The sequence below is a fragment of the Amblyraja radiata genome, chromosome 34 (genome assembly GCF_010909765.2).
Source record: "Amblyraja radiata isolate CabotCenter1 chromosome 34, sAmbRad1.1.pri, whole genome shotgun sequence".
In the NCBI taxonomy this organism is placed as follows: domain Eukaryota; kingdom Metazoa; phylum Chordata; class Chondrichthyes; order Rajiformes; family Rajidae; genus Amblyraja; species Amblyraja radiata.
Window position 1 is genome coordinate 12697888 of NC_045989.1, and position 21316 is coordinate 12719203.

The 21316-nt window shown below is 41.0% G+C and overlaps 1 protein-coding gene across 1 annotated transcript; it reads right to left on the minus strand.

Annotated features, from left to right (window-relative positions):
- Nucleotides 1-4: 4 nt before the first annotated feature.
- Nucleotides 5-18963, minus strand: eif3j (eukaryotic translation initiation factor 3 subunit J). The gene is made up of 8 exons (XM_033050635.1): nt 18875-18963; nt 18667-18758; nt 12990-13032; nt 10507-10604; nt 9151-9265; nt 3930-4094; nt 3485-3558; nt 5-1916 (listed from the first exon to the last, which is right to left on the minus strand). Exons 1-8 carry the CDS (start codon nt 18894-18896, stop codon nt 1800-1802), a joined length of 726 nt encoding a protein of 241 aa, XP_032906526.1. The 5' UTR covers nt 18897-18963; the 3' UTR covers nt 5-1799.
- Nucleotides 18964-21316: the final 2353 nt, after the last annotated feature.

Sequence of the window (21316 nt, forward strand, 5' to 3'; positions counted from 1 at the left end):
AAAATGATATTATATTCATTTATTTTCCTGAAACATAGCAAGTGTCCAATTATGTTTACATGTAGTAAAGCCTTCCTGACTAATCAACAACAGATAAGATTAATGTAAAAATAAATTACTCATCTGTTGTACTGTTCAATGGATAGTGGGAAGTTATGTTTCGTATAATAAATTTGGGACAGGTAGAGAGGTCAATACAAGAGCTACTGTTAGCTGTTTGTGTTCACGACTGCAAAATGCAACTATTGCTAATTAAAATAATACCAAGGGACTTTGAAAATAATGCATAATTTCCCATTACTAAGAAATTATACTGGGTTGCAAAAGCACCTCATGATCATTGTAGAATATTTGTAAAGTGCAGTTAAAATGAATAAACTGAACATTTACTGCACTGATGTCACTTTATACACACTTCCAACCCATTACAAAAGACCAGCCAGAGTTACAGCTAGTAAGCAGCACATGCCTTCAACACCGTGCAAGAGAGTTTATCCCACAACTCTAGCGGAATATGTAAAAATAAAGGCCACATTTCACACTGCAGCATTTTCATTGAAGTTTCTGCATTCAGTTCCATTAGTGCAAGTCGCTGGCATGAAGAGTAATTTCCCCTATTGTTAGCATCTTTGATTCAAAACCCTTTCACAAGGGTCTACTTTCTGCTATCTCATGCTTTCAACAAAAATGCTTAAAGCCAAATGCCAGGTCTCTGATAGGACCAATTAAATAGGCAGCATTGAAACATTCAAGGCTGAGTAAGTTTCCCTGACTTGCCTAAAGCCAGACTTCAAAGTATAATCCCATTTAAAAAAGTGGCATCAGTCCAGTTTGTCAACCAGTCAGTCATTCCTCGCCAGCAAGCTATGCCAGCAAAGTGGGCGTTGTTGCAACTAGATTTTGTACACACCAGTCATACATTAAGTGAGAACACCTAGGCCAATGGATTAACTCTCCCCAAAACCCTAGCCACACAATATTTTACCCCTGAAATAAGAGCATGGGTTTTATATAGCACCTCTCACAAACTCAGGATGGAACAAGGTGCTTCACAGCCAATTAAGTACTCTTTGTAGTCACTGTTTTAATGCAAGAAATGCAGCAGTTAATCTGTAACCGGCAAGCTCCCACAAAACAGTAATTTGATGAAAAGATCATTATTTTAAAGCGATGGTGGAAGAGCAAAGAGAGTAAATGGAAATTTTATTTTCTTTAGTCTTCAGTTTCCCAAGGGGGCGGGGCAAAAAAAGCAACACCATAAGGAGACCACATGGCTCTTGCCTATTAGCCCAATTCAGAGTAAGCATTCTCTTAAGGCAGACTGACTCGGAAACTAAAAGACACAATGTCAGAAAATCAGGTTCTCTAGTGGACTGTTTTAGTTTCTGAGAGAGAAAACACTGGCAAAATTTAAGAACTTTTAAAAATAGTAATCTGACTCTGCAATTCTACAGTATCACAATAAACGTGATATTAGGTCAGTTCAGGTCACAATATAGATGCTGAGGCATTGACACTGCAAGGCTCCATATTTTTTTCCAAATATATAGCTCTCTTCCCCACCCACCCCAAATCCATGCAGGTACTTTCTCCACAGTGCTATGTGAGTGTTGTCACTGACAGTAACGATGCGTAATTATGGTACCAGTAGTAAAACCTGTTGATGTTATTATGGGGCATCCAGTGTCCTGGCTAGTTCCATAACAACGCAAGGGTTCTGTGCAGCTCAAGGACAAACCAGCAACAGGAGGTTGTCTACAAAAAACATGCTGGAAGAAGCCTGGGTCACGAGGACAGGATCACATGAAGTCATCGTACTCCTGCGTGTAATCATAGTCATCAAGATCATCTTTCAGGTTTGCCTTAAATCCACCCGCGAGGACAGGGGCCTTTTTCTTCTTCTTGGGTTTGCTTTGCTAAAGGGTTGAAACAAAAATAGTCAGCCTTCTTCACCAAAAGATTTGAAAGGAGTTTGTTTGTGTGTAAATCTTCTACAACAACCTGTACCTTCAATATCAAAAAATCTCAAAGTTCTTCATGATTGTTATTGAACACAAAACTTAACATCAAATCAAAGGACAGGTGGCCAAATGCTTTGTGAATTAAGCAAGTCTTAAAGGACATTGGCATTCCCGGTCTAAAGGTGCAGAGTTCATTGTACAAGTAATGCCAATGTCCTTTAAACCGAGAAAAATCACTTCAGAATTAATGAAAAGAATTCACAAAAGTCAGTGAACCAGTATTAGTGATAATGCTCCCAAAAATAATTTGTATTACTTTTAAGTTTTTTCTCTGTGACATAGAAAAATAGGTGCAGGTCATTCGGCCCTTCGAGCCAGCACTGCCATTCATTGTGACCATGGCTGATTGTCCCCAATCAATAACCCGTGCCTGCCTTCTCCCCATATCTCTTGATTCCACTAGCCCCTAGAGTTCTATCTAACTCTCTCTTACATCCATCCAGTGATTTGGCCTCCATGGCAAGGAATTCCACAGATTCACAACTCTCTGGGTGAAAAAGTTTTTTCTCACCTCAGTTTTAAATGGCCTCCCCTTTATTCTAAGACTGTGGCCCCTGGTTCTGGACTCGCCCAACATTGGGAACAGTTTTCCTGCATCTAGCTTGTCCAGTTCTTTTATAATTTTATATGTTTCTATAAGATCCGTCCCCCTCATCCTTCTAAACTCCAGTGAATACAAGCCTAGTCTTTTCAATCTTTCCTCATATGACAGTCCTGCCATCCCAGGGATCAATCTCGTGAACCTATGTTGCACTGCCTCAAAGGATGTCCTTCCTCAAATTATCTCATTAAAACGTATACAAAATAACTCAGCATTTATACAAACTAGCACAATATCATTTACTTACAAGTATAAAGTTAAAGCTAGAGGGCATAAATTTAGGGTAAAGCATTAGAGGCTTCACAGGTATCTCAGGCAGAACGTTTTCACCCAAAGTGGTTGAAATCTGGACACACCGCCTAAGTGGGTGATGGAAGCAAGTACTCTCACAGCATTTATCTGGATGAACACTTATAATTCCAAGTCTAGGCTGCAGACTTTGCTGATCAAACTTTGCCACCCACATGAACAATATTATGGATGCAGGGCGAGTGTTGGTACGGGAATGGTGATAGTGAATAATATGCCACTTACAGAGGTGAATTGGATGGAAACATCTCACAGGTGAAATGTTGCCCAGCTTTGGGTTAATGTTTTTTCCAAAATATTGCAATTCCAACATATCAGGACTCAGTATTGCATATGGAACAACCAGAATTTTAAGATCAAATGTTTGGCAGGATGTTTATCTTAATCTCTCTGATTTAGTGGCGACTCTACACTAGGCCACACCTACTTTTTGATTGTGACCTGAACAGAGTTCAGAATCTCTGTGCCTCTGTTTATAAACTCAATACTATTGTATCCGCCTCTTGGCTCCAATATGAGGTGGGAAAAATTGAGATGCCGAGGATCATCTTACCTTTTCTTGTTTAAGTTTTTCAGAAGACAGTGACGTCAAAGAGTTGTTCAGCTTTTTCAAGTCGTCAACTTCCACTGAAAAAAATGTCAGAGCTGAACTCCTGCAACCCCAAACACACATGGGCCCAGTAGTAAACAGCAACATTTTAACACCCAAAAATACTACCCTGGAGATGGAACCCATCAGACAAATGCCTCTGGGCTCGGCATAAACTAAACACGAACTGAATAAAATTCCCCTGTTTGATTATGCAAGGAATCCTGTATGAAGATTATGTCCAAATTTATCTTGGAGGCGGATCAATTTTTGATAACACAAAAGCTCAATGTTAGACTCTGAAATCCTACAAGACTATTAGAAGACCATTCCAGCATGATTAGTAATTTTTGACAATGCCAAAATATATAAACCAACAAAAATGTCTAAACCCACATAATCAACTTACATGAAATGCTAATGTCTCGGAGTAAGGTTTCCAAGAAGTCCACATAATATATAGATTTTTCAAACTGTGTAATCTTTTCCTTCAAAAGTTTCCCAAATTCTGTAAAGTCTTCTCTAGTAGATGGGCACATGGAATCAATTCCAAACTGCATTACATTGTTCATGCCTGGAGGAAGGTAACGTGAAACAAAAATTCTATTACTTTGGACGAGTCTCAAAATTCAAGTTCCTTACACCCCAATGCACTTTTCACAACATAAACAGTCTTTCATGTGATTCAGTAAATGTTATCAATAAGAAAGACAAAAATCAGCAATAATAGAGTTAAGATGTTCCTACAGTAGAGAGGCAAAATTCTGCAGCAAAGACTTTATGCACTTAGATTATACCTCTCCCCCTAGGTAATGCATTATCAAATTCCTCCTCACAATTCTTGGTTTTCCACACAACATACCTTAGGTGTAAGGCAGTCCCCAGATTACCTAGCTTGAATACTTCAACTACAAACATTAGATGTTTCTCAGTTCCAGTGATTCAGGGCTACAGACCAGATGTAACTCCCACATTAGCAGGGGGAAAAAGGAGACCAAGACCAATCATGGCTTCAGGGCATACTAAAATATTTACAGCCAATTGTTTATTTGTAGAGCACAGCATCCAGTAGGCAAAGTCTCAAAAACAACAATTTATAAATCAAATGTGTTGCTCACTGGTAGATAAATATTTGCCAGGGCTCAGGAAAACTGCTCTGATCTTCCTCAAGTTCAAAGGGATGCAAGTTCATCTTTCTTCCCATAACATGGAGATTTACTTTATTGTTTAGTTTAGATATACAGTATGGGAACAGGCTCCTTGGCCCAACAAGTCTACGCCTACCTGCACACTAGTTCTACTATCCACTCTCTCATCCACTCCCTGCACATTAAGGGCAATTTTACAGAGCCAATTAACCTACACACTCGCCTTTGGGATGTGGAAGGGAACGAGCACCTGGAGGAAACGCACGTGGTCACTCCGTAGAGAGATTCCACATAATGCCGGAGGTCAGGAATGAACCAGGTCTCTGATACTGTGAAGCAGCAGCTATACCAGCTGTGCCACTCTTTCTACTAAAAACATATTCTACTAAATTGCTTGGAAGATGAAGATTCAACTAGAGGACATTTTATTATGATATGGAACCTTGGAGAGTCAGCACCAAAACTGGGTTCACAATGAGCAGGAATCAGTCATATTATTAACTAGGTCTTTATTTTCTACTACACCCCAATATTGGCATTACTGCTTGGAAACAGTTACAATCCTATCTCAAAACAATCACATTCCATACATCTCTTAAGATTTTTCTGCTTCATAAGACGCCTTCACAATTTCGTCAAATCAAAAAACCACTTAATTACAAATTATTTAAAATTTTGCCATATAGAAAATCAATTATTTGCAAGGAGGATGCAGCTGACAGCAAGACATGTAACATTTATCTTGAGTATTACAAGAATGTTTCAGTGCTCCACCTTGTATTCAATGCTCTGTATTCCTTAGTCAATTCCAAAAAAACGTCTTTCTCCGTCTTCACACAACGATGAGCAATGAGGAAGCCGAGAGACAGGGATACAAGACCATGAGACAGGAGCAAAATTGATCACTCTCCAAACCTGTCCAATTCCTTCAGCAGTCTATCTGCTACCTTAACACTGCTTGACCTTCCGACTATCTTTGTATCATCTGCAAACATGGCCACAAAGCCATCAATTTCCTCATTCAGATCATTAATATACAAATTAAAGAGTAGCGTATCCAACACTAACCCTTGCTGAACCCCATTAAGTCACCGACAGCCAACCAGAAAAGGCCCCCTTTATTTCCACTGACAATCTCTTTCGATGCTAGAACCTTGCCTCTACTACCATGGGCTCCTATCTTATTACAAGCCTCACATGCAGAACCTAATCAAAGGGCTTCTAAAATATGCCCTCCGGGAGAGTAGATGAAGTGGAGCAGTTAATCTATACAGCTTTTCATCAATGTTTTCAGATCAATTGAAGATTATCAACACCACTTGATTTAATCATTGACACTCTTATTGAAGTCCTGCACCTTCAGCCACAATCAATTCAATTCAAGGGTACTTTACACCACTCACTGCAACAAGCAGGAAAGGAGCCAAGCGGAGGCTTAGATGCCATGGATCAAATCATCAATGGAGCTGTGAAGTTCATGAAAAAGAGTCCCCCAGGTCCCACCCTATATATTTAATAGTTTACCTCGGATCACAAACTCAACAGTGAAGCAAATAATGTCCTACACACACTTGATTCAAAAAACAAATGTAACTTCAGTTTCCCTTTATGTAAAAGTTCCTTACTTTAAGACCAGATTTATCCTGACCATATGTAATATTCCAGGACTAGAATTGACCACATAGCTTCATTCCTAAAGCACAATTCTCCTCCCAGCCAGACTGTCCACACACAACCTCAACCCTCACTGGGAAATAATGGCACAAACCTACAAGCCACAACACATAACAAAATAATGTAAAAAATCCTCCCACGTGCAATCTAGAGCACAATAAAAAACTATCTCAAAGAGGAATCTGAATGCAGTCAACTGATTGGAACTGGCTAATTTTCATTTGCAGTGGGTAATGATGTAACACCTATTGTTACATTTTGAAAATTTCTGGTAAACTGGAGTAGGAACTAATGGCCAATTCCCACCAGTGTAATATAAGTATGAAGCTAAATTCTGAACTCTTAAGTCATCCATTAGTTGCCAATATTAATCCCTCAACTGATTGCCCAGATGGTTTATACCTGTGAGCATTGAAATTGGAGATCGGTTTGGAGCAGTAGAACGACTTATGGTGGTGCACAAGAGCCCAGAATGTAATATTACATAAAACAAAGCTCAAAGTGAGCACACACCAGTCATACAATGTGGCTCACTATCCTTTCTGAATTAACCAATGGTCAATATACCAAGAAAATAGGTGATATTTTCACTTCAGGAATTTAAAGAATTACAAAGAGAGTTTGTTTCAAGAACTAATCTGGCTCCCATTATTCCTTCCACTTTGTCTTTTAGACATTCCTTGGTATAGCTGTCAGATATCAAGGCGAGCTTTGTGCTCCCCACAATTCCCATGGAAATGTTGCGAAATTACTGAAATGTCAAAGGCCATATTACCTCTTCTGCAAATGACCTGGCCTCAATTCCTGATCTTTAAACCTCTATTTTTAATTTCTTTATGTCTGTCTAGATTGAAGCTTTAATTTAAAAGTAATAAAAATATTTTCCCACTAATCTCATTCATTTTCATAGCAAAGCTTGTCAGTCTTTTTTTTAAAACCATCTCAGCACAAATATCAACAGCGCAGATAACCCTTATTCATAATTTTCAACTTGGAAGGCACCAACATTTGGTGTCCACTCCCATGGACTCTAGAAATGCCACAACACCTTGGGCCATCATAGCTGAAACATGTTTATATATCCTTCCAACAATCTGGAATGGAAAGGAAAACATAAAATAATCAGGAGCTTTTGCTAATATTTTCCACCAATAGTATTGCTAAGCCAATCATGTCACATTCTGAGAAAGCACCCAATTAATTGCTGTAATTTCTACATGGTGAAACCAAAATAAAAATTGCCTTTAATAAAATCTGACAATGTGCACTTTAACCACGTGATTTCTTTCTATTACAAATCTCAAATTGTAGAGTAGAGGCAAATAAATGAGTGATGGGTCTTTACCCCAAACATTATGGAGGGCACTGTAGCTGCAGCACTCTACACTGGAATTTGCACAGAATTTGAATAAACTTTCAAAATGAATTTAAATAGCAATTCAAGAACTGTAGCAAAGGTTCCAGGCTTTATTGTAAGTTTTGTGATCCTTCACCTTTCAGAAAGACCTCCAAACTAATTCTGAAAAACAGCTAACTATTCTGGACATACGTAAATATCTGCTGACTTCAGAAAATGCAGAAAGTGCGACACTGAATGTTAAAGGCAAGGCCTTCTATTTTAAAATGTGCTTAAATGATTGAATGGAGTGCAGCTAGATAACTCTGGACCAGAAAAATCAGAACGGGCAGATCCTGCTGTGCTTATGAAATGGCATTGCTCACATGAGGTAAAAGCAATAGAAAATCATTTTTTCTGCATATTGAACCACTCAAAAGTCCAAGTCTAAGACTAAGTGCAAACAGAAATAATAAAATGTCCTGGCTTCAAACATCCATGCAGCTTTAGCCGTGGCGTTTCAGCCCCATCTATAGCAAAAAAACAGAACTGCACCAAGTTTTACTCCAATTGCTTCTCTAAATGTCTTGATCATCCCCCCCCCCCAGGAGGCTATTCAATGCATTGCATCTGTGCCAGTTCTTTAAAAGTCATTTAAATAGTTCCACGGCCTGTCCCTTATTCCAAAACCTTCCAAATTTATTTCATAGCTTAAATTTAAATGTGCAATTAACATGAGAGCCAGTGGAAGAATGTCAAGTGATCATCACGATGATGGGAGTAAATTTCTGCTCTGGGATCCACCAAGACAATCTGTTCTCAGCCAATTAGCTGTTCTTTCTAACACTGTGGAAGGCTTTGTTAATTAATTTTTCCATTTTATGGGCTGCTCTTCAGCTGCAAAGTCCTCCACATCCATCAAATATGGGAAACACTATCAGAATAGCTCCACAAGGATTGCAGAAGTTCCAGGTAGCAGCTCACACATAAATTCCCAGGGACAATTATGGATGGGCAGAAAACCCCAGCCACGCGAGAGATATCGGTCTCTCACAAATCAAAACAGGTAAGGCACTTCCACTGCAAATTAGTCGGCTTAATTTCAATAACAGCCTATTGATAAAATCTCTTAATTCCCTGGCTAACATTAGTTAATTTCATGTTGACCAGGGATTAATGTTGGGAAGTTCTTGGTCAGTTTAGCTCAGTTAAACAAAACGGCCTTCAGACTCACACTTTCTGGAACTGTTCACAACACTTTGCCACAGAGCATGAAAAACAAGGTGATTGTGCCCAGGGGAGTTCCAGCAGCTATTTACTGAAAATCAATTGAGATCAGAGCCCAATAATTTCAGAAAATGCTGGGCACACATGCAGTGCCACACTATCACCTTGGATACTCTATCAACAAGAAACTATCCAAATAATGCTGTATCCGAATTTAACTTAAAGAACATTCATTGCCAGCTTACCAAATGTGTCCTTCGCAACTTCCAAGTCTGCCTGCTCCTGTAGCTTCGCTAGTCGAAGTTTCTCTGCTAGTTGTTCCTCTGTCGAGAGATCTGCAGGTTCCTGCGCTTTTAACGACTTAAAAGAAATGTTAGACTGCTGCAGTATGACGTGCCTTCAGTACCTCTCAGTAACATCAAAATACCACACCTGTAAATTTTTACTTTTCCTATTCCTCATTATTTCACAAATTCTATATTAATTTATTCTCAAGACATGATATTGCCTATTCCTAACTAGGTTAAGGAGGAAATGGACCACCTTCCTGAACTGCCTAAGGTCTAAACAATGCAATGTTATGCCAGGGGCAGTTAAAAGTCAACCAAGTTGATGTTGAGCTGGAGTTGCATACAGATCCTTACTGGGCAACCTCCTAAAGAACATGAGTAAATCAGCTAGGTTTTGGAACAATCCATCACCTTCAGTCACTTTGAGAACTGCTTTATAATTAATTTGTACCAAGTTGTCAAACTGCCACACTGTGATTTGAATTCACATTCAGTAACTCCCAGTCTACTAGAAAAGGCGGCTCAGAAAGGTGTGTACCAATTTTCCTGGGGTGAATCATCTTCTTTATTGGTGAGTATGGGCTTTTGATTCATTGAGATAGGGAATTCATGAAAATACCATAAAACTCCTTGTGCAACAACTCCTATCCAAGCAGTGATCCAATCAAACCAAATACCAAATATTCCAAGGACTGAATGCAGAAGAGAGCATGTCTAGTCAGCTGTGTTAAAAACCATGCCACTCCTTAATGGATTGTTCCATTAGAAATCCCCATGTTCACCAGCATCAGAGATAATGGTGCGACATGTTTGCATTCACCGTCTGTGTTAAAAATGTGAGAGCAAATTTTAAAGAAATATAATGAGCCAATGAATGATCTTAAAACAGGGATTGAGTTGTGACTTTGAAGTCTGACATAAATACCAATATGTGGGATGTTTGCCTGAGGTCAGATAACATATCATCCTTATAAAAACAAATGTAAAACAAAATAATACTGGCAGAAATGTGATGAAACAAACCACCCATTCTCCTCAAATGCCACCTTTTACTTCTTCAATAAGATTACAATGAATATTTACTGTTGCAGTTAAAACTCCTTTTGCATTTCCAAATTTCCAAGGGAGGGTTCAGCAGAAGTGTACATCCTGACTGCTTTGTGTTTAGTCCTGAATTTAGGTCAATGCTGAATGCTAGAGCATTTCACTGTCACATTTATAATTTATAATGGCATTCAATTCCCCAGCAAGGGCCCTCTACTGGCTGAAAAGATGCTCGCAGGAATTTCCCCATGAAAAGTAGCAACTTACATTTTTTAGAGCTGCGATTTTCTTCTTCAGTTGCTTCTCTTTTTCCTCTTTCTCTTTAATCCTGTCACTTAATTTCTTCTTTTCTGAAACCTTGCCTTCTGTATTAAAAATTCCAGAAAGATCAGCACCCCAGCTGGTGACATGGTTTATATCATTTTATCAGTTATAAGTAAAAATGATGCATTTAGTTTTGCCATTTCGATCTGACCTGCAATATCCAACGTAATGTTTTCATTTGTCTGATGTGGGTTTAGTGGATGGAGTTCTATTTCCATTTTTTATTTAGGTTTTGGTTTATTTGTCACGTGTATCAATGTATAGTGAAAAGCTTCCTTTTGCATCTATCATATCAAATCAGATAACACTATACATAAATACAATCAAGCCAAACACTATACATAAATACAATCAAGCCAAACAAAAAGTAAATGAGTAGAGTGATGGGAAAGATATAAAGTGCAGAAATATAATAATCATTGTAGAGCATCAGTTTCAGAGTCGAAGTCCAATGTCCACAATGAGATAGAAGGGAATAGAACTGTACCCTAGCTTATGGAAGGATCATTAAAAGGGGAAGGATCGAAAACAGCATCTAATAAGTAAGATAGTAAGAGTTGAGTCAGCTTGCTCCTGCTAGATAACCTTAAAGGATATTGAAGGTTTGATCATGGGAAGCACATGTCAAGAGTAGCGAATTGATATTGAAAATTTGACGTTTATAGGGTTTATAGGAGAGAACTTTAACAAAGACAGACTCTGACAGCGATATATTGTATATTTATTAGCCATTGGTGAGGTACGAGAAGATTGGAGGTAGTTGTTCCAAAGGGGCAGTACGGACAAGCCAAGAAACTATTACCTGGAGCTCTTACATTAGTAGCAGGAAAGTTGTTGGAGAAGATTCCAAGGTAGAGAATAAAAGTTAACTTGGAAAGGCTGTGACTAATTAATAATAATAATAATAATAATAATAATAATAATAAATACTTTATTGATCCCCTCAGGGAAATTCAGAAGTTCAATGTGGTTTTGTGAAGAGGTGGATGGGGGCTATGCTTTACAGCATAGGAAAATACATTGAGTATGAGAGTTGGTTCATTATGTTGCAACATTGTTCAGGCATAAAACATAGAACAGAACAGCACAAGAACAGGCCCTTTGGTCCAGTGTCTGTGCCAAACATAATGCTAAGACCATCACTTAACCAAGCACAGGCTTGGCGATCATTTCGCTGAACACCTCCACTCAGTCTGCCTTAACCTACCTGATCTCCCGGTTGCTCAGCACTTTAACTCCCCCTCCCATTCACAATCTGACCTTTCTGTCCTGGGCCTCCTCCATTGTCAGAGTGAGGCTCAGCGCAAATTGGAGGAACAGCACCTCATATTTCGCTTGCGTAGCTAACACCCCTGCGGTATGAACATTGACTTTTCTAACTTCAAATAGCCCTTGTTTTCCCCTCTCTCTCCACCTTCCCCTTTCCAGTTCTCCCACCAATCTTACTGTCTCTGACTACATTCTATCTCTGTCCCGCCCACTCCCGACACCAGTCTGAAGAAGGGTCTCAACCCAAAATGTCACCCATTCCTTCTCTCCAGCGATGCTGCCTGTCACGCTGAGTTACTCAAGCATGTTATGTCTACCATCACCTATCTACCTGCACATAACCCATATCACTCCATCCCCTGCATATCCATATGCCTTTCGAAAAGTATTTTAAATACCTGTAGCGTCCACCCTCTGTAAAAAAACGTCCCACACATCTCTTTTAAACTTTGCCCCAATCACCTTAAAGCTATTTCCTGCAGTATTTAATTTTTCCATCCTGGGAAAAAGATTCTGACTGCCTATCCTATTTATGCCTCTCATATTTTTATTTATTTCTATCATGAATCACAGGTCATCTACTGTACCCATTGTTCAAGATGTGGACTCTTGTACATCGGCGAGACCAAACGTAGACTTGGCAATCGTTTTGCTGAACACCTTTGCTCAGTCCACCTGGATCAACCTGATCTCCCAGTTGCTAAACACATCAATTCTCCTTCCCATTCCAACACTGCCCTTTCTATCCTAGGTCTTCTCCATTGTCAGAGCGAGGCTAAACGCACATTGGAGGAACAGCATCTCATATTTTGCTTGGGCAGGTTACAGCCCAGTGGTATGAATTTGATTTCTCTAACTTCAGGTAACCCCGGCATTCCCTCTCTCCATCCTTCTCCCACCCGTCACACCAGTTTCTCGTTTTCACCCAACGAACAGCCTATATTTGCTTGTTTCATTTATCATCGTTACTTTTTTGCATATATTTAATTCTTTATCTCTACATCAGCATCTACATTCCTTTCCCCTTACTAGTCTGAAGAAGGGTCTCGACTCGTAAACGTCACCCATTCCTTCTCTCGAGAGATGCTGCCTCACCCGCTGAGTTGCTACAGTTTTTTGTGTCTCTCTTAGAATTATAAAGCAATCTTCATTTTTACCTGTCTTAACTGACTTCTTTTCGTCCTCATCATCCCAATTGTCCTATGGAAACAAAGACAATTTAAATGACCATTTGTTGATGCAACACCTTCCATCTATAAATGTAGCAATTGTCCCAAATGTTCCACTGAAGGTGTAACAAGTAAAATTAGATTAATCCACACCAACTACCCCAAAAGAAATTTAATTTAGGGTTTTGTTCCCTCTTTTTCTACAAAGAGTAAATATCTTTGTGAAAATGTATCCTATGAAAATCAGCGGGTGAGGCAACATCTATGGAACGAAGGAATAGGTGACGTTTCGGGTCGAGACCCTTCTTCTGACTGATGTCGGGGCGGGAAAAAGAAAGGAAGAGGTGGAGACAGTAGGCTGTGGGAGAGCTGGGAATGGGAGGGGAAGGAGGGAGAAAGCAAGGACTACCTGAAATTGGAGAAGCCAATGTTCATACCGCTGGGGTGTAAACTACCCAAGCGAAATATGAGGTGCTGTTCCTCCAATTTGCGGTGAGCCTCACTCTGGCCATGGAGGAGGCTCAGGACAGAAAGGTCAAATTCGGAATGGGAGGGGGAGTTGAAGTGCTGAGCCACCGGGAGATCAGGTTGGTTCTTGCGAACTGAGTGGAGGTGTTGTGCGAAGCGATCGCCAAGACTGCGCTTGGTCTCAACCGAGGTTGATCATACGCTGAATAATCCAACCACATTTTTGTTTGGAAGTGGAAAGAAATCATAGAAATTGCTTTCACTGCAACGTGTAAAAAGAGTTGAGATACAGTATTGTAATTTTGCTGCATGTCATTGTGGTACATATCATGTTTTGATTGGTGAATATGTTCAGTTTGTTACTTTATTTGAAGCAGAAATAATATGTGAATGCTTCATTGAGCATAATTCCGACTGGTAACTACGCACTTCGTCCGAGCACATTATCGCACGCGTCATGCAAGCCGTCTTAAATGACCACCTAAACTGTCATTTGGCAATCTAAAAAGCTGCCTAGGTTACCCGGCTGGCATCAGAGAAAAAAAGTTAAGTGAGAGCCCATTTTATACTTCCATTGCCCAATGTCATCCCCTAAAGCAGCTAAACATTCTTTCTAACAATACTTAAGAAATTAAAAAGTTGAGAACAGATTCAAATCTGTAGTTGATATTGCGGAGCTGGAATACTAGTCTGTATCAACATCTCCAACATATTATCAGGCAAATATTTGAATTAGGACTCACTAAATTTACAGCTTGCTTTACCAAGCCACACATTTTGCCCGTTGAAAAAATTACCTTTGAACAGTCAAATAAGAAAATGTCAGGCAATTTGCAGCAGAATTTGTTAGAAATTCCTCATGATATATGCTGAAATGTTATCCATACAGCAAGGAGATGGACACAGTAATATATTTGCATAGTTTTGATGAACAATTTGTAATGGAAGCAGCCAAAAGACCTGCAATTTCCTCTCTAGCTTCCCATAGTGTACTCGGATACCTGATCAGGCCCAGGAGATTTGTCTACCATCATATGCATCAGGACCTTCAGCACCTCTTCAACTGTAATACTGATTGCTCTCAAGACACTTCCATTGACTACCCCAAGTTTCCCAGTCCTCATGTCTTTCTCCACAGTAAAAACAGAGGAGAAATACTCATTGAGGACCTTGCCCATCTGCTGTGGAAATTGTAGGAATTCTACAAATTCCTTCTCTTGGGATCTAGTACCAACCTGATTTTCCCAGTCTACTTGCATATTGAAATCCTCCATGACAATTTTAGGTCAGGTCAGGGGGAGTTCCCACCGCCATGGCTATCATGTAATCCCGTGCTACCTGCTCCATGGTCGGATAGTCAGCGTCTAAACCGTCTCCCCCACCTGGTTTGCCAGGTGAGGAAGGGGCTGTGGATCCCCAGCAGGACCAAAAACAAGACCTATCAAAGGGCAGATGAACTCCTAGCGAGCCAACGGCCATCCACACTTCAGTAGAAGTTGTGGCCACTGTCGTACATAGCATTGTAAGGCACCGTGCCCGTTGATGTTTTCAACGATGACCATTGTAACTTTACCTTTCTAACATGGCTTTTCGATCCAAAGATTCCCCCTCTAGCTTTATTAATTAATGCCTTTCACAACACTTTACATGGCTTTGAAAATCTATGTACTGTTTCACATTACATACAAACTATCATCTAGCAACCCAGATGAAAGAGAATCAAAAACTAGAGATACAAGGTGAGAGGAAAAAGATTTAAAGGAACCTACAGGTAACCATTTTACACAGAGGGTGGTGCATTTATGGAATTAACTGGCAGATAAAGTGTTGAGGAATTTAAAATAAATTTGGACAGCTACATAACAGGAAGAAGTCAGTTAAAGACCAAAAGCAGGCAAAAGGAACTCGCTTACGACCTTGGCATCGATCTGTTGGGCTGAATGGACTGGTTTTGTACTGTATGACTTCATAGAAGTATTATTGCAGAAAGTAATAGAACACTTTGAACCAAAACTGGTCATGTGGCCCAATTGTTGATATCTCTACTCTACACTAGCTTCTCTACATTAGTATATCACTTGATATCTCGCTACTTCCACCTCCGTCAGCTATCCTTTACATGGATCTGTGCCTCAACCATTCCACACGATGGCGATTTCCACGTGTTTAGCATTATCTGGAAAAAGACATTTCTCCCAAATTCATCCTGGGATTTTATTAACAATAATGTGTGTTAGAGGGACACATCAAAATAAGATGCCAACAAAAAAAATCTGAAAACTGCTATCTTCAGAAGCGCTTAATGTTTGATATTAGATTACTTACTCCTGTGATATTCATTAACTCAACTTGCTCACAATACTAGTGACAAATATAGTTACACAATCCAAATTTTAAAGGATTAAATTTAATAATGCACATCGTTCATAGCACAAATTAAAATGAAACCAGGTTCTCAAAAAAAATAATTGACCCGAAACATTAATGCCACATTTCATTCTCCACGGTTGCTGTCTATCCTGCTGACCGTTGCGACCATTTTCCATTCTTACTCAACATTTGCCAGATCTGCTGGACTTTGCTTTATGGCTTGTGATTATTGATTCCTATACTAATTCCAAGATTGCCATAATGATAGTAGTAAATACACAAGTCTTGCTTTTGAAAGATGAAATTCATTGAACAATAACATTTTTTTTTAAATCAAGTCAGCCAAATGCCTTGTATCAATCTGATGACATAAAGCTTGAATGGTTTGTAATAGTCAGCAGAAGATTAAGGGGTTAATTCAGCATACTAATTTTGCTGACATTTTAAAACTTTTCACCCTTGTTCTTGCTTTCGGGACTATCAGGACAGTTTTACAATATGACTACATGCCAATATTGTTTTACATCGCCAATGTTTTCACTGGATCTACAATAAAGGGAGTTCAGTATTGGGTGTTACTGAATTTTAACAGCATTTTACACATGGCGTAGCCAATTAACCAAAGTTGTCAGAGGACTTAGAGATTGAATGTCAGAACATCCAGTCTGAAGAAGGGTGTGGACCTAAAACCTCCCTCTCCCTCACCCTCCCACGAGGAAGCAGGGGACCAGGTGGGCAATTGGGCCTTGAAGGAATGCAGGAAGCATGGAAAATGGGGAAACCAAGTATTTTCCAATAGATAGAGCAACTTGGCAAGTGGGAGCATCACCTCTAAAGACCTTCCAGAATCCTCTTTAAACACAGGATGTGTCTATTCATGTTTCAACTGAACACCAATTTCAAGCAGTTGTCAGGTATGTTTAAAATACTGAGAAGAACAAGAGGGCTTCAATAGAACAATGAGATATTATCTGAAGAAGGGTCTCGACCCGAAACGTCACCCATTCCTTCTCTCCAGAGATGCTACCTGTCCTGCTGAGTTACTCCAGCATTTTGTCTATTTTCATTTTAAACCAGTATCTGCAGTTCTTTCCCACACAATGGGATATTATCCTCTACTACAGTGTAGGCAGAAGACCCAAAATCTGTGATGTTGTGTATAATAAGTCCACTCTTCATCAACCCCTACTCACCCAAATCAAATAAACTACCAGTAAGCTTTTTGTCCCAATGATCCATACCAACTTTTGGGACGCCATATTAATCCACTTGAATGCATAGAATTCAACACTCCTAGCAACATCTTTGGTGCAAATCAATAGCAAAAGGACCAATCTGAAGTCTACTGACAAACATAATTTTAATTTTTCGCTCTAACATTTCAGAATTAAACATTGCCACAGATAAAGGTGCATGGAGAAACCTGAACATTCACCATCTTTTCCGCTTTAATTCCCCAGAACAAGGTTTATAAAGCAAAGCAATTTATTTACCATTACTGATCACGGGGGTATGAAGCCCAATACCATAATATCCAGCAAAGGACATAGTTCACCATAACTACAATGTGTATCAGAAGCGGGAGAGTGGGAAACCTTATTGAAAAGCATAGCAAACCAACCACAAAACATTTTCCATAAAGAACACTAAGATATGTGTCCTCCAGTGTAGGATGTTCATGAGTAAATGCTGCCAACGAGCACAATCTAACAGACAGCAATGGTGCAGCTGGTAGAGCTGCTGCCTCACAGCGCATGAGACTCGGGTTCGGTAATGACCTCGGGTGCTATCTGTGTAAAGTTTGCACGCTTTCCCTAGATTGCTTGGGTTTAATCTGTATCTAGGATCTTACTTTCACACGCACTGAGAGGTTGGGTGCCGCGTAACACCTCAAACATTTCATTGCTTGAGGAGGAAACACAAGTACTTTTGATACACTGTATGAGAATATATTGAGTTAATGGTTCAACCAATTCAGAGAATTGTAATTACCTCATATATTGTGAATAAAGTTTATTTTTGAGAAGCAAATGCAATAACGTATTCAGAAGAAGACACAGGGTACTGGAATAGCTCAGCGGGTTAAGCAGCATCTTAGGCCAACTGGGATAGGCGATGTTTCAGGTCGGGACCCTTCTTCAAACCGATAGTAGGGGTGGGAAAATAAAGGTGTACGAGAGTAGGGGCGGGACAAAGCACAGCAGGGAATAGGCCAAAACAAGTATGAAGTGTTATTTAGAGACAGAGTGAGGGTATGCTGGTGGCAGCATATGGCCACTTATGTTGTAAACCAGCATCTGCAGTTCCTTGTTTCTAACTTCTATTCAGTGTTAACAAATGAGGGATATTTTGACCTCAGGGGAAACTAAAGATAGAAAGAACAGGATACTGGGATTGGGAGGTGCAGGACACATCTGAAGTATTGTGCCGAAGGGCCTGTTTCGGAACTGTATGACTCGATTAAACCCAGCTAAGAAACCAGGTGCACTTGTGGGTATTAGGCCAGAAATTAACGAGGCAAATATTACCAAGGATGAGGCCAAAAAGAAACCGGAACCCAATTATGGAGGCCAGGACGGACGGGCAACTTGGCCCAGCGGGGCGAACATATGACGTGTACATAACTCCAGGGTGAATGCTGGCACTTTCCCCCAGGCTGGCGACATTCAGGTTGTTCCCTCCACACCCACAAGATAAACGTGGTGTGTGGGTGTGGGTGTGGGGGGGGGGGCAGCAGCCCGTGGAGTGGCCGAGCCAGCGGCTCCAGCAGTTTCTACCCCACGCCGAGGAGCCTGTGCCCGGCGCGGTCTGGCCGCTCGGCCTTTACCTTCACGTCCTCCTCCTCATCCTCGCCTTCCCATTTGTCCAAGATCACCGGCTTCGTCTCCGACTCCTCCGGCGTTCCGAAGTCCACGGTGTCTGCAAGAGATGGAAGCCGCCGGTTAACGAGAGGACAGACCGTGAGGGGGAGGGGGTCGCCACCCGCCCGGCCGGCCGGCCTTTAGCCCGGGCCCTGTCCCCAATCCCGCGCTCACCCCAGTCGTCAGGCTCCGCCATCGCCGCCCGCCCGCCTGCTCGGTCACACCGTGGGGTTGTGGGATACTGGAGGTCCGGGTATTGTGGGAAGCCGGAGGTCCGAGTTGGGAGGACCTCGTTCTGCAACACCGACCCACATGGCAGCAGCACGCAAACGTCCCTTCGGCCCATCGCGTCCATGCCGACCCTTTTGGCCATCTGCACTAACTGCATTGCATCCGTGTCCTTCTATCATTTTGAGTAAAAACACGGGCTGCTGGAGGCACTCATCGGATCAGGTAGTATCTAACATTGTACATACAGAGCAGGGAGTGGCCCTTGCTTCAACCCACATAATCCGAACACAATCTCCTACAGAATATAGATCCCGACCCAAAACGTTGTCTGCCCATTTTCTCCCACAATCGCTACTCGACCTGCTGCGTTTCTCCAGCAGTAGACTTCATTTAAAAAAGGTTCAGTGTGTATATATACACATACACAATAAACAAACTATTATAGTGCAATAATAATAAGTCTATTGTAGTTCAGACCTTGTTTGTTGTGTTTAATCGCCTGAAGGCTGAAGGGAAGCAGCTGTTCCTGAACCTGGACAATAGACAATAGGTGCAGGAGTAGGCCATTCGGCCCTTCGAGTCAGCAACGCCATTCAATGTGATCATGGCTGATCATCCCCAATCAGTACCCCGTTCCTGCCTTCTCCCCATATCACCTGACTCCGCTATTTTTAAGAGCCCTATCTAGCTCTTTCTTGAAAGCATCCAGAGAACCTGCCTCCACCACCCTCAGTCTGAGGCAGAGATTTCCACAGACTCACCACTCTGTGAGAAAAAGTGTTTCCTCGTCTCCGTTCTAAATGACTTATTCCTTATTCTTAAACAGTGGCCCCTGGTTCTCGACTCCCACAACATCAGGAACATGTTTCCTGCCTCTGGCATGTCCAAGCCCTTAACAATCTTATATGCTTCAATGAGAATCCCTCACATCCTTCTAAACTCCAGCGAGTACAAGCCCAGCTGCTCCATTCTCTCAGCATATGACAGTCCCGCCATCCTGGGAATTAACCGGGAATGGACGTTACAGTTATCAGGCTCCTATTTTGTTCAATATTTCAACATTTGCATCTCTTGTGTCTTCTTGTACACCTTTCCTACTTACAGTGGCTTGCAAAAGTATTCATACCCCTTGAACTTTTCCACATATTGTCACGTTACAACCACAAACGTAAGTGTATTTTATTGAGATTTTATGTGATAGACCAACACAAAGTGGCGCATAATTATGAAGTGGAAGGAAAATGATACATGGTTTTCAAATTTTTTTACAAATAAAAAACTGAAAAGTATGGCGTGCAAAAGTATTCAGCCCCCTTTACTCTGATACCCCTAAATAAAATCCAGTGCAACCAATTGCCTTCAGAAGTCACCTAATTAGTAAATAGAGTCCACTTGTGTGTAATCTAATCTCAGTATAAATACAGCTGTTCTGTGAAGGCCTCAGAGGTTTGTTAGAGAACATTAGTGAACAAACAGCATCATGAAGCCCAAGGAACACAACAGACAGGTCAGGGATAAAGTTGTGGAGAAGTTTAAAGCAGGGTTAGGTTATAAAAATATATCCCAAGCTTTGAACATCTCACGGAGCACTGTTCAATCCATCATCCGAAAATGGAAAGAGTATGGCACAACTGCAAACCTACCAAGACATGGCCGTCCACCTAAACTGACAGGCCGGGCAAGGAGATCATTGATCAGAGAAGCAGCCAAGAGGCCCATGGTAACTCTGGAGGAGCTGCAGAGATCCACAGCTCAGGTGGGAGAATCTGTCCACAGGACAACTATTAGTCGTGCACTCCACAAATCGGGCCTTTATGGAAGAGTGGCAAGAAGAAAGCCATTGTTGGAAAAAAGCCATAAGAAGTCCCGTTTGCAGTTTGCCACAAGCCATGTGGGGGACACAGCAAACATGTGGAGGAAGGTGCTCTGGTCAGATGAGACCAAAATTGAAGTTTTTGGCCTAAATGCAAAATGCTATGTGTGGCGGAAAACTAACATTGCACATCACCCTGAACACACCATCCCCACTGTGAAACATGGTGGTGGCAGCATCATGCTGTGGGGATGCCTTTCTTCAGCAGGGACAGGGAAGCTGGTCAGAGTTGATGGGAAGATGGATGGAGCCAAATACAGGGAAATCTTGGAAGAAAACCTGTTAGAGTCTGCAAAAGACTTGAGACTGGGGCGGAGGTTCACCTTCCAGCAGGACAACGACCCTAAACATACAGCCAAAGCTACAATGGAATGGTTTAGATCAAAGCATATTCATGTGTTAGAATGGCCCAGTCAAAGTCCAGACCTAAATCCAATTGATAATCTCTGGCAAGACTTGAAAATTGCTGTTCACAGACGCTCTCCATCCAATCTGACTGAGCTTGAGCTATT